General features: G+C 42.7%; 1 protein-coding gene across 1 annotated transcript in view; it reads right to left on the reverse strand.

Annotated features, from left to right (window-relative positions):
* Positions 1-277: 277 nt before the first annotated feature.
* Positions 278-12,973, reverse strand: part of LOC308345045 (solute carrier family 22 member 1-like) — a 29,399-nt gene continuing 16,703 nt past the window's right edge. Inside the window, exons 8-11 of the mRNA XM_080806974.1 lie at positions 12,010-12,118; positions 3,951-4,063; positions 2,746-2,845; positions 278-900 (exon numbers count right to left, since the gene is read on the reverse strand). Coding sequence (XP_080663100.1) covers positions 834-900; positions 2,746-2,845; positions 3,951-4,063; positions 12,010-12,118 — 389 coding nt within the window. The 3' untranslated portion in view covers positions 278-833. The remainder of the gene's footprint in view (positions 901-2,745; positions 2,846-3,950; positions 4,064-12,009; positions 12,119-12,973) is intronic.

The following is a 12,973-nucleotide window of genomic DNA, read 5'->3' on the forward strand; positions in this document are numbered from 1 at the left end:
CCTGTCTTTCACCTGGCCTCCCATTCACATTAGAAACTTTGTTTCCCAATGTGCTCTGAAGGCTGGCTATCTTGTTGTCTGGTTTATTTCACAGGTAAAGAAATTTTAATATAAACCTTCTGGTGTACTCTAGGAACAAAATCACTTCTTCGACCAGAACAGGAACCGTTTATAACTCACAGTAAACTGAACTCCTTTTGATGTATTTACTAGAATATTTTGCAGTTGGCATAGGAGTTAAACTTCTAGAATCACCAACAAGAACAAAAACCAAGAGTGAAATCAAATACAATATTCCTGGAGCAAAGGGGACAAAAACTGCTTCCTAAAAAGGTTACAGTTCTTCTAGCCTTCAGAGAAGGATCATATTTCCAACATGATTCGGGTATGGTTTGCAGGAAGTGCCGCCATGTTTGAAAACAAAGTGCCCTTCAAGAAGGCAGCATATTAAAATACTTTTGCCAAGATAGATACTACAGATACAATGACATTTGCTTTCAAATAGTGAATAAAACAACACTGTCTTTAGGAAACCAGTAACAGAGGCCTCTTTTACAGTAATATTTAAATTCTATTGGATCATCCAAGTATTTCAGATAATTAAGTAACTGGTAACCACCAACAGTTCTCGCCAGGAAAAGTAAGTAGATAAAAGATAGGGCTTTGGGAGATTTCAAAGAAAGAAAATAAAGCAAAGCGCATTTAGTTTTCTTCAGGCTGTTGGTTTAGGGGCAGGCAAGTGTGAGGAAGAGCACAGAGAAATCAGGGTTTCTTTTCTTCAGATGAAAACCCCATCTTCCTCTCTGCCACTCAGTCCCCACGAAGCATCTCTCTCAGGTGCCGGCATGTTCTGATGTTTGGATCTGAAGGTAAATCGTGTTTTCTTTGGGCTTTGCTATCCTGTAGCAGCCAAAAATAAAAATGAAAGTTAAAATAAACAGTCAATGTTTTGATTAAGAAACTATTTGCAGGGCGCCTGGGGGGCTCAGCTGGTTAAGTGTCTGACTCTTGGTTTCAGCTCAGGTAATGATCTCAGGGTCGTGGGATCAGGCCCCGTGTTGGACTCATGCTCAGCTTGGAGTCTGCGTAAGACTCTTTCTCCCTCTGTCCCTTCCCCCTGCTCTCTCTCTCAAATAAATAAATCTTTAAAAAAAAGAAAGAGAGAGAGAGAGAGAGAAAGAAAGAAACTATTGTTAAAAAAGAAAGAAAGAAAAAGGAAAGAAAAGAAAGAAGAAACTATTGCAAAGTTGTCTGTGGGAATAAATCTCACAACAAAAGGTGAAAATGAGATTAGCAAGCAACAGAGGCCAGCAGAGGGAGGTCTCAAGAATGAGCAGGTGTCTATGGACAAATTGTACTGAAACGGCTTAAAATCTGCTAATCAACATTAGCTCTCTGTCAGCAACTAGAAAATGTGTTTACAGTTAAAATAGAATGTTTGTTCCTTATCAGTACTGAGACACCCAGAATTTCTCAAAGTCAGGTTTAGTTAGCACTTAAATGCACTTGGTTGGTGGAGTTTATTAAAAGCACAGATTTCCTGGGTCCCACCCTTCATTTACTAAGTCAAAAACCTTAGAAGATGGCCCAGGAATCTGCATTTCAGTAAACTTCTTTTCTGGTGATTCTTCTGCATACCTAGTTTTGAGACTCACCAAGGAGTTCACACAAGATGCGAGAAGCATGGAGAAAATCTCAGACTTATTGAGCACCTACTATGTGCCAGGCGATCACTTGGTCATCTACTTTATCTTAAAATAATAAAATGTCACCTACTTTATCTTCAATAAAAAATAAAATGTCACCTACTTTATCTTACTGCATTTCCCTCCAAACTGAGTACTAGTATGGCTCTTTCTCAGGCAAGGAAGTTCACTCTCTGTGAGTTTCAGCAACATCCCCAAAGTCACATGGCCACGTGGATGACTGGATTTGAGTCCACGTCTCTCTGACACCACAGACCATTGTCTCTCCTCATCACAGGGACACATGTGTCTTTCCTATGGAATCCACAGAGTGAGCCTGGAGGGGGAGCTAAGTGGCCACCTCCTCAGCACTGTTTATTCCTTTCCTTTCTTATCGCTTTAAGAGTAGCATCTGAGGGGCACCTGGGTGGCTCAGTCCGTTAAGTGTCCAACTCTTGCTTTCAGCTCAGGACAGGAGCTCAAGGTCATGGGATCCAGCTCCCGTTGGGCCCCGTGCTCAGCAGAGAGTCTGCTTGAGATTCTCTGCTTCTCCCTCTGCCCCTTACCCCCCATACTCACTCTCACTCTATATCTCTCTCTCTCAAAAAACAAAAAATAAAAAGAGTAGCATCTGAGACTCCATTAAAGCACTTGTCCCTGGTACAGGAATGAATGTTTTAAATTGTTCTCCTTTGTAAAGAGAGTCATTAAAGACCCGGAACCAACAATTGTTGAAAGGACAGAAGATTGATTTAAAAAACGTTCCCAACACAGAACAGTTCGCTCTGGGGATGAGCTAGGGACTCGGTCCTCGGTCAGTCAGCATCTCAGACACAGATTCTCCATCCCACAGTTTAGAACAGATAACTGCCCACTAAAAACACGTAATTGTGCTCTCCAATCTCTCCTTACCCAAAGCCACTGGTTGTTTGTGTTTCTCTCTCCAGCAACTCTGGGAATAATAAAAAATGCACACCATACCTGCAAAGCTCCTACACCCTTAAGACCAAGAGAGGACATGGAGGCACGTGGCCCCGAGTCCTTGAGCACATGGGCTTACCTCCCGAGGTTCTCTGCATCCTCGATGGTCTCTGGCAAGGTGACACCTTTGGTCTCAGGAAGAAGCAGCGTCATTCCCCCGGCAACCAGGCCCAACACCGCTTCAAAGGAAACAGAGTTCACATAGAGCCCTTAGAGCACAGCCAATGGCATTCCGAGGGATGCCAGCCGCTAACTAAAGGGCTGGTGGTAATGAACCTGGTTTTTAGAAGTCAGGAGCATCTCGGGAAAAAGTTAAAGCAATAGGATTACTGGGAAAATGTCAGAGTAAGAACAGGGAATATTGCCTTCATTTTACTTCTACGTAAATTCTACCGTAACTGATGTTTAAGTATTAGGGAATTTATTTAGTATTACACATAATAGGTATTATATTGATTATAGTTACTGTATATAAAACTATACATACTAGATAATTATATTATAATGTTTTATTTTTATATATAATACATATTATAGTTACTATAAACTATAAAATATACTATAGTTACTATATGTTAATATTATATTACTATATATGTGATATGAAGCATAAAGAATATATCTTGGTCAGGGTGGGCCACTCTTGTTTCTCTCTCCCCTTTCTTCCTCCCTTCTTTCCTCCCCTATCCTTATTTCTCTCCCCTCTCTCCTTCCCCCACTCCTTGGTGGGTCTGCCTGGGGCGCAGACACAGCAGCTCTCTGCACAAGACAGCAGTTTTGCCTTCTGCCAAATAGGTAAGCTAGGTCTTGGAAGACCCAAGGTCTTAGTCTGGGGAGGAGGAAAAGTGTTCTCCTCCTGCTCTAATCCAACATTATCACTAACAAACCTAATACCTCCTTGTGTCTATTCTCAATTGTTGAGCAAAAGAAGGGTGACAATTTAGCATCATCAAGCCTCCCACAATTACATGTTATATGCACAAAAATTGGGAGTCAAATTCATAAGAAAGCGAGAGGTTATGTCAAAATGCCTCCCAAATTTTGTCCTATGGGATGAATTATTGGATTTTAGAACCTTAAGAGGTAACATCTGGCCTGCCTTCTGGGAATGGCATCTTATCTTTCCCATGAAACAAGACAGAGTGAGTCAGGAGAGAACAGAAGGGCGGCATCGTCCTTGTCTCCTGTAAACTCACCAGAGGATATCATTCACTGGTCAAAGAGGTCTTAAGCAATCATGCTGGGCTGGAAGGAAAGAATAATGAATAACCCATGAAGTCTTACCAAACAAAATGAGTGGCAAGCCTTGCCAAACCTCCATCAGCCTGAAGACCAGGAAGGGGGTGATGATTCCACCCAGATCACACAGGGAGGAACACACCATCACTCCAAGATTCCTGATAAAATACAGGGAACAAAAAGGATGATATGTCTGTGATTCAACTTTCCAGATGTTAACCTTATCCTAGAGCAAGAGCAGGGAGGGGAGAGAGGCTGGAGATAGAGTTAATCACCAATGGCCAATGATTTTTAATCAGTCATGCCTACGTAACAGAGCACCCATAGAAACCCCAAACTATAGGTTCAGAGCGCTTCTGGGTTGGTGAAAATGCCCATGTGTTGGGAGGGTAGCCCACACCAAGTCTATGGGGACAGAATCTCCTACGGGGTACAAAAGGTCCTCCTGTGTTTAGGGGACATTTCCAAACCTCACCCTAAAGTACCTCTGCATCTGGCTGTTCATTTAGAGACTTTGTTATGTCCCTTATGATAATAAACCAGTAAACGTAATTAAGTGTTTCTCTGAGTTCTGTGAAACATGATAGCAAATTATTGAACTTGAAGAGCAGGTTATGGGAATCCTGATTTATACCAGTGAGTCAGAAGTACAGATGACAGCCTGAGACTTGTGCCTGGCATCAGAGTTTGGGGGGGGCAGTCTTGTGGGGCTGACCCCTTAACTTGTGGGGTCTGCTCTAACCCCAGGGGGTTAATGTCAGAATTGAATAGGATACCCCAGTGGTGTCTGGAGACTTGGAGAATTGGTTGGTGTGAGTAGAGTTCTTTTTTCACTTGAAGAGATAGGGAAGGGTAGCGAGAAGGTATTGAGAAATGGAGAACAAAGAAAGCTAGATGGGAGAATAGAGAAAAGATCTACCTGGAAGGATCCCCTCTATCCCTTGTAATAGTCTTTGCTCTGACACCCACTCTATCTTCTATAAAGATGGTCACTTTTGATTAGTGTTTGCATGGAATGTCCTTTTCCATCCCTTTACTCTTAAACGATCTCCACCATTATATTTTTTTTAAGATTTTTTTATTTATTTATTTGACAGACAGAGATCACAAGTAGGCAGAGCAGCAGGCAGAGAGAGAGGAAGGGAAGCAGGCTCCCTGCTGAGCAGAGAGCCCGACGTGGGGCTCGATCCCAGGACCCTTGGGATCACGACCTGAGCCAAAGGCAGAGGCTTAAACCCACTGAGCCACCCAGGCGCCCCGCCACTATATTTAGAGTGAGTTTCTTGTAAGCGGTACACAGTTGGGTCTTACTTTTTTGTCCTGTCTGACAATCTTCGCCTTCTAACTGGGGTGTTTAGAACATTCATATTTCTTGTGACTGTTGATAAATTTTACATTGTTTAGTGCTGGATATTTTTGTATTCCTATAAATAATCTTGACTTTGTTTTAAAAATATGGTTAAATTAGGAACAATAAACTGGGAAAAGCTTTATTCTTTAGTACATTGCTTTTAAGCTTCTTCTATTATGCTTATTTGCATAATCTCTTTCTCTCTGCAATTGTAATTATAAAAGTAGTGCATTGCATTTCCTTTCCAAACCCCCACCACTATCTCATCTTAGTTGGTTATATCATTTCTTAGTGTTTGCCATTATTTTTTTTTAATTTTTATTTATTTGACGGACAGAGATCACAAGTAGACAGAGAGGCAGACAGAGAGAGAGGGGGAAGCAGGCTCCCCGCCGAGCAGAGAGCCCGATGTGGGGCTCGATCCCAGGACCCTGGGATCATGACCTGAGCCAAAGGCAGAGGCTTTAACCCACTGAGCCACCCAGGTGTCCCTGCCATTATATTTTTAAATATATTTATAACTTACTTTATCAGTGGTTAATGATATGTTTTTTCTTAGCTGGAAATAGAGGAAATTATATGCAAAATTATCTATCCCTGTTTTATGGAAAGATTGTAATAACAACAGCAGATGTTGAATTTTATTAAATGCCCTTCACTATCTAAAGAGATAATAGTCTAGTTTTAATTTATTAGCTCTATAAAAACTCTTTCAATATACTAGCATGAATTATACTATTAGATTTTCTAATATTGAACTATCTTTGTGTTCCTGAGTAACTCATCTTAGATATGATATATTATGATTTTAATGTCTCCATTATTCTGTTCTGGTAATATGTTGTCTGGGATTTTAATCAATATTCACAATATTTGCCTATAATTTCCTTATTTTCTTTATCTTTGTTGGTCTTTGATACCAATACTATCCTAGTTTTATTAAAATGTTTTTTGGGGGGGTGCCTGGGTGGCTCAGTGGGTTAAAGCCTCTGCCTTCGGCTCGGGTCATGGTCTCAGGGTCCTGGGATCGAGCCCCACATCAGGCTCTCTGCTCAGCGGGAAGCTTGCTTCCCCTTCTCTCTCTGCCTGCCTCTCTGCCTACTTGTGGTCTCTCTCTGTCAAAATAAATTAAAAAAAATTTTTTTTTAATGTTTTTTGGGGGCACCTAGGTGGCTCAGTCAGTTAAGTGTTTGCTTTTAGCTCAGGTCATGATCTCAGGGTCCTGGGATCAGGCCCCACACCGGGCTCCCTGCTCATTGAGGAGTCTGCTTCTCCCTTCCCCTCTGCTGCTCCCCCTGCTTGTGCTCTCTCTCTCTGTCCAATAAATAAACAAAATCTTTAAATAAAATAAAAAAATTTTTAAACCTTTCTCCTTGTTCTATAGTCTAGAACAGTTTCAGTATTATTGGAGCTTTCTATGAATTAAATGTTTTATAAACTCTCTGTGTGAGACCATTATGGATTTCCTCTTTATCATTGTTAATGGACTCCCTTATCCTATTAGACACATTTTTGACATAAATTCAACTTTGTCTGATAAGATTATGGGTCTTGCTATATTTTTTGTTTGCATTTACTGATAAGCTTTCACGCATTCTTTTCTTTCAACCCTTCCAAAGGAAAGTTGTACTTCAGCTATGCAACAAAGTGTTGGGTTTTGCTTTGTAACCAAAGAAGTTTCCTTTTGTCAATAGAGGAGTTCAGCCTCATTGTATTTGTTTAAATGTCAGAAGCACTTGGAATTAATTCTGTCATTAGCTTTTATACCATGCTCTTTATTGCTTCTAGTGTCTTCTTTTCAGTATGTGTTGGCTACGTGTATTTTTTTCTGATAATTTGGAAAGTTTGTATTTTTTTAAACTGTATTTACTTATATATATTTTTAGTAACCTACATCTAATGTGGGGCTCAAATTCAGGACTCTGAGATCAAGAGTCACACGGTCTTCTGTCAGAGCTGGCCAGGGGCCCTGGAAAGTTTGCATTTTTATTCAAATGTTAACCTTTATAACTTTATGTAATACATTTACTGCTCTATTTCTTTAGGCAGTATTCATTAACTTCCTATTATAAACAATTATAAAATTTATATATTTCCACTTCCTCCATCCTTTTATGCACTGCTTTCAGTAAATTATACCACTGTTTTAGTGTTTGCCTTACCCTTTACATCTTTAAGTACACCTAAAGCACTACATAATTTACCAGCTTTTTTAAAAAAGATTTTATTTATTTATTTTTGAGAGAGAGAGAGCCCACAGGCAAGCATGGCAGAGGGTAGAGGGAAAGGGGAGAAAGAGAATCTCAAGCAGACTCCCCACTGAGCTTGGAGCCTGACGTGGGACTCGATCTCACAACCTTGATACCATGACCTGAGCCAAAATCAGAAGTCAGATGCTCAACCCGCTAAACTACCCAGGCACCCATATCAGCTTTTAGTAATATGGCTTTTTCCAAGCTGGAAAAAGTATACTAAGGCTACCACATGCAACATTCCGTCTCCTTTCCCTTCCCTGTCTTCTAGCATTTCTTTATGGTCAGATTTATGACATTTACCGCTGTTCTGTTGTCAAAATCACATTCACTTTAATCCCACATTCAGTGATTATCAAGCTGATAATCAATCTGATATTCTCCTTATATCTGTGACTTACAGTTTTGGCTTGATAATTTAACTAGGATATTCTTTATCATTGTTCCTTCTGAGTCCATTTTTCCTGTTACACTGAGTGCCACTTCAAATCGTAGAGTCAAACCTTCTTTTATTTCCAGAAGTTTCTGTAAAGGTTTTTTTTTCCCTTAAAGTTTTTTTGTTTCGTTATTTCAGTTGTCTTCTTTGGGACATGTATGTGTGCGCACACGTGTGCACGTGTGCTTGTGATCTCCAAGACTTTTAAACTTTGCTTATTTCACTTTCATTTTGCAATTCTTCATCCTACCTTGCCTTTCCCTCACTAGATCGGTTCTCCTTTGCACTGCTTTCAGATAGTTTTCCATTTCAATCGTCTTGTCCCATATTCTTTCAAGAACTTTAATCTCTGCTTTAAACTCTTATTTTATGCATATGACTGATTAATTAATATTGCATTTAATTGAGGTATTTGGGGCTACAATTTTCACCTCCATTGTGACAATATTTTTCCAGAGAGTATTCTTTATCTGTCATTTGCTTTTTCTGTTCCTTTTCTCCCTTTCTTTCATGATGTATTTGTATAACTGGGTGAATTACCCCCTTATTATTCATCTTTTAATACTGTGATTTCTTCCTGTATCAGCCATTTCAGAAGAATTTGTGGGAAGGGGCCAGATCATGTTCTAGACTAGTAAAAATTCTCTGTTCAACCAGGGTTGTATGAGAACAGGTGCTTCAACATCTCTCGCTCCCAGTCTACAGGGGTTGGCAGTGCAGAATCCTCACCACACAGTCTCTCTCCTCCACCCTGCCTTGCAGCATGTTGCTGTCCTCAAGGCCCCTGAAGGTTCCTGGCCTCACTCTCCCTGCTTCACCTTCAGCCTCCCAGTGTTTGGGGAATGAAACCTATGCCTCCGGCCCCTATACCCATCCTGTTACTGCAAACAAGGGCTCGTGGGTTATACCCTCCCAAGTATGCTTCCTATTTTGGAAAACTGCTGGCCTTGTCCCAGAGTTAGTGTCATGGTGTGCATCCCTGGAATCTTCCAGACCCTCTGAAACCTCACTGCATTAGGCAGCCCTTCTTCTCACACTTGTCTTTCAGGGTCATCCTCATTGCAAAGCTGGAATTTGCAGGGTTTTTTTTTTAATTCTCATTCTTCTGGTAGCTTCAGTGTGATGTCCAAGAGGAGAAAGAAAAGGCACCATTGTTTTTTATTATTATTTTAAGAAACTATGTCTTTAAAAAGTTAAAAATTGAATAACCAGGGGCACCTGGGTGGCTCAGTGGGTTAAAGCCTCTGCCTTCGGCTCAGGTCATGATCCCAGGATCCTGGGCTCTCTGCTCAGCAGGGAGCCTGCTTCCTCTTCTCTCTGCCTGCCTCTCTGCCTACTTGCGATCTCTGTCTGTCAAATAAATAAATAAAATCTTAAAAAAAAAAATTGAATAACCACACAGAAGCTCAAAGAAGTAGGAAACTAGGTCCCTGATGTAAAAGTCATGGGGTTGTGGTGCTTGATTCATTCAGTCGTTCTAGAAGTACTTAGTGACTGCTTAGCACAGCTGGAGACCAGGTGCAGAGGCACAGAGATGTATGGCCTGTCCCTCCTTTACTCAGGGAACTCATACCATACTGAGGAGACAAAAAGGAGAGACCGTTCTCAACACAAGGCAGTGCCTATTGAAACCGAAAGAATGTTCTTGAAAATATGTGCTGTAGTTAAAAGGAGACTATTGTTCACTTCTTACTCACCTCCTGTGAGTAAGAAGCACATTCAAAATGGCTTTGATAATAATTTTTTGACTTTGGAGTCCTTGTGAAGTAATAAAGTAACTGAAATAATCTTCTTTTTTTAATGACTTAGATTCGATTCCGTTTATTGAAAATATCAGAACTTTCACGAAAGTCTTCTTGTGTGTGTGTGTGTAGGTCATGTTTAAAGTCAGTTCTCAGTGTCTGGCTTCTGTTCCCAGTTACCGAGAATCTTCATCACAGACTCTCTGAGCAAATGGCCAAGGGCTCCTCGAGATGGGCTGCTTGGCCTTCTTCCCCGTAGGAGCAGGCCCTCAGGACCTTTGACAGTTTACACTTTCAGTCTGTCCCTTGGGTCTGGTGGCCATGACAATGGAATTGTTTGGCCCAGCTATTTTAGACTCTGGGCTCAGGACAGCCAAATGTAGAAGATTTTCTCTCTAATTTGCCTTCATCTCTTTGAACTCAGTCCAAGCAACCTTTTACAGACGAGAGTAGACAACGGTCTTTTAATGAAGGACAGATGGGGAAGAGGAGAGTACATCAGAGCCACCCTTGCGTCTTCTGGCTGACTGAGGGGCTCACATTGCTGTGTAGCTAAGAGACTGGGGACCTGGAATATTTCTGAGAAACCACTGGCATGATGGCATGGGAAACAGGAAACCATACAGACAGAAAAAAGAGTTTCAGGAAATATACCACATTCTAAAGAAGGTCAGAATTGGAGCTTTAAAGCAGTTAATTACTTTTACAATAAAAATCACCTTCACTTAAAACTGAGTCTCCTAAAACACAGATGGCAGTAAATACATACAAAGAAGCTCGACATTGTCAGAGATGAGGCAATTGTAAATTAAAGTCACAATAATACCACTACCTCCCAGAATGACTTACACAATAAAAAACTGACAACACCACGTGCTGATGGAGCTGTAGAGCAGCCAGAACTCTCTCCAATGGCTGGTGGAACGCGAGATGGCCCGCCATTTTGGAAAACATCCTGACAGCTCCTCATACATTTAAACACGCACCATATGAACCACGCCCAAGTTTTTGCCCAAGAGATGTGAAAACATATATCCACTCCAAGACCCATACCTGAATGTTTCTGAGCAGCTAGATTAGAATCACTCCAGACTGGAAACAGTGAATGTCAATAAACTGGCAAATGGCTAAGGAAATCGTGGTACATCATTTACACATTGGAACACCACTCCGCACTCAGAGGGAACAGGGCATGGATGCCTGCAAGCCCGTGGGTGGCCTCCATCATGCTAAGTGAAAGGAGGCTAACACAAAAGGCTACAAGGCCATGTTGCTTCATTTACATAATAACATTCTGGAAAAGGTAAAACCGAAGGGAGAGAGATGGTTGCCAGGTGCTGGAGATGGGAAGGGGTAGACTGACTGCAAAGGGGCCTGAGGAAGCCTTTGGAGGAGATGGCAATGTCCCTATAGTGATTGTGTGGCAGATTAATGAATACATATACAACTCAAACTCAGCAAACTGCGTGTGACAGTGAATTTTGGTCTAAACCTGACTTTAAACAGTACATCTCCTAGGCCTGGGGCACCTGCGTGACTCAGTCGGTTTAGCATCTGACTCTTGATTTCAGCTCAGGTCATGATCTCAGGGTTGTGGGATTGAGCTCCTCCTCCCCACCCACAGGACTTTGAGCTCAGCAAGGAGTCTGCTTGAGATTCTTTCTCTCCCTCTGCCCCTCCCCACCTTCTCAAATAAATAAATAAATCTTTTTAAATTATGATGAATCTTCTAGGCCTGTTGCTAGGTTTACAGAAAAGTATTATGTCGTCCCAGGAAGAGCCCACCATCGAGGTCAGAAAGATGCCCTGCCACTTTCTGGCTCTGTGCCTCTTCCAAGTGCTCTTTCCTTCTCTAAAACTCAACTTCCTCATCTGTAAAATGGGAATAACGGTGATGTTAAGGGCAAAGTGACAGCTGTCTAGAAATGTTTTTTGTGTCATCGTATGGTTAGAACTCTGAGCACATTATGTCTACAGGTGTCCGCACGGCTGGCGGACATAGGCACGAGCTGGAGCTGAGGGCTGGGCTGAAAGTCGGTCTCACACTCCCTGACCAGGGCTCTCTCCATGCAGACGCTTGTTCTCCTGGGCTTGCCCACTGCACACTCCATTCCAAGTTCCCATTTCATGTTCTCTCCTGTAATTAGCCGTTGACGCTCTCTCTAACGCCCACCCCCCACCTCAGTGTCCAAACGGATTAACCTCTGGGGGAGCCTTAGAGCAGCTGTTTTGGAAGTGCTGGTCCTCGCTGAGCCTGGCTAGTGCCCAGCTAGGTCAGTGGCGACCCCATCACACTCCCCTACTCCCTGCTTTGTGCACCCACCTGATGAACGTGGGGTACAGCTCGGCGTTCACCAGGCACACCAGCTGGAACACAATGGTGATTCCCATGCGGCCAAAACAAGCCACTGTGATGTTTAGCCAGTGTAGATCTGGATGGGAAACACACGGAGGTGGGGAACTCCCATGGGGACTGTGCCCACGAGTGCCCCACCTTGAAGAGCCCCATTAGGAAGCTTGGACCCCAGAGCTGGAAGAGGCAGAAAGAGTGCCTTGTCTAACCCTTTCAGTTGGGGATAAGTAAACGGAGTCCTGCAAGGTTTCAGAACCTGATGGTGACACAGGAGGGAGGCTTCTTTGCACAGGGGAAAGAACGTGTGTTTTGGATCTCAGCTCTGCCTCCTGTCAGCCACGTGACTTACCTCTTTGGGCCTTGGTTTCTTCAGCTGTAAAATGGGAACGGTGATAGCCAGCCTACAAGCTATTGTGGGATTTTGAGATGACGAATGTCAAACATCCACCATGACTGCTCCAGAAATCTTGGCTTCTTAATTACCATGCAAGAGTGTCTCTGCCAGAGCCTGACACAGGAGGTCCACAAGAAATACGGCCCCTCGTCGGCAGCCCTGGAGCTGAGGGACCGGATTTCTAATTCTCAATCTAGCCTTCACTTCCAAGCACACTGTCTTAAAGGAAACACCTTTCAGGATAGTCTCAGACTCAAGCACTAGGGAAGCAAACCCTTGCTGCATCTTTGCAGACGGCTGTGGGGCTCCCCATTCCACAAGGGTTCGGGAAGCCCTCCCCCTACTGAGGACCGATCGAGGAATTGGGCCCCATCACCCGCTCCACCTGGGTTACTCCACACACTAACAAGCAAGTGGCTTCCAGGCCATGCCAGGGGACTCATTAAAGCCTCTGGGGTCATAGACATCATGTCTTCTTGACCCTTGTCCCCAGATACTGGCTGTTCATGGAGGACATGCCTGTTTCACTCCGCCAGTGTG

The sequence above is a fragment of the Martes martes genome, assembly GCF_963455335.1.
Source record: "Martes martes genome assembly, chromosome: 6".
NCBI classification, from domain to species: Eukaryota; Metazoa; Chordata; class Mammalia; order Carnivora; family Mustelidae; genus Martes; species Martes martes.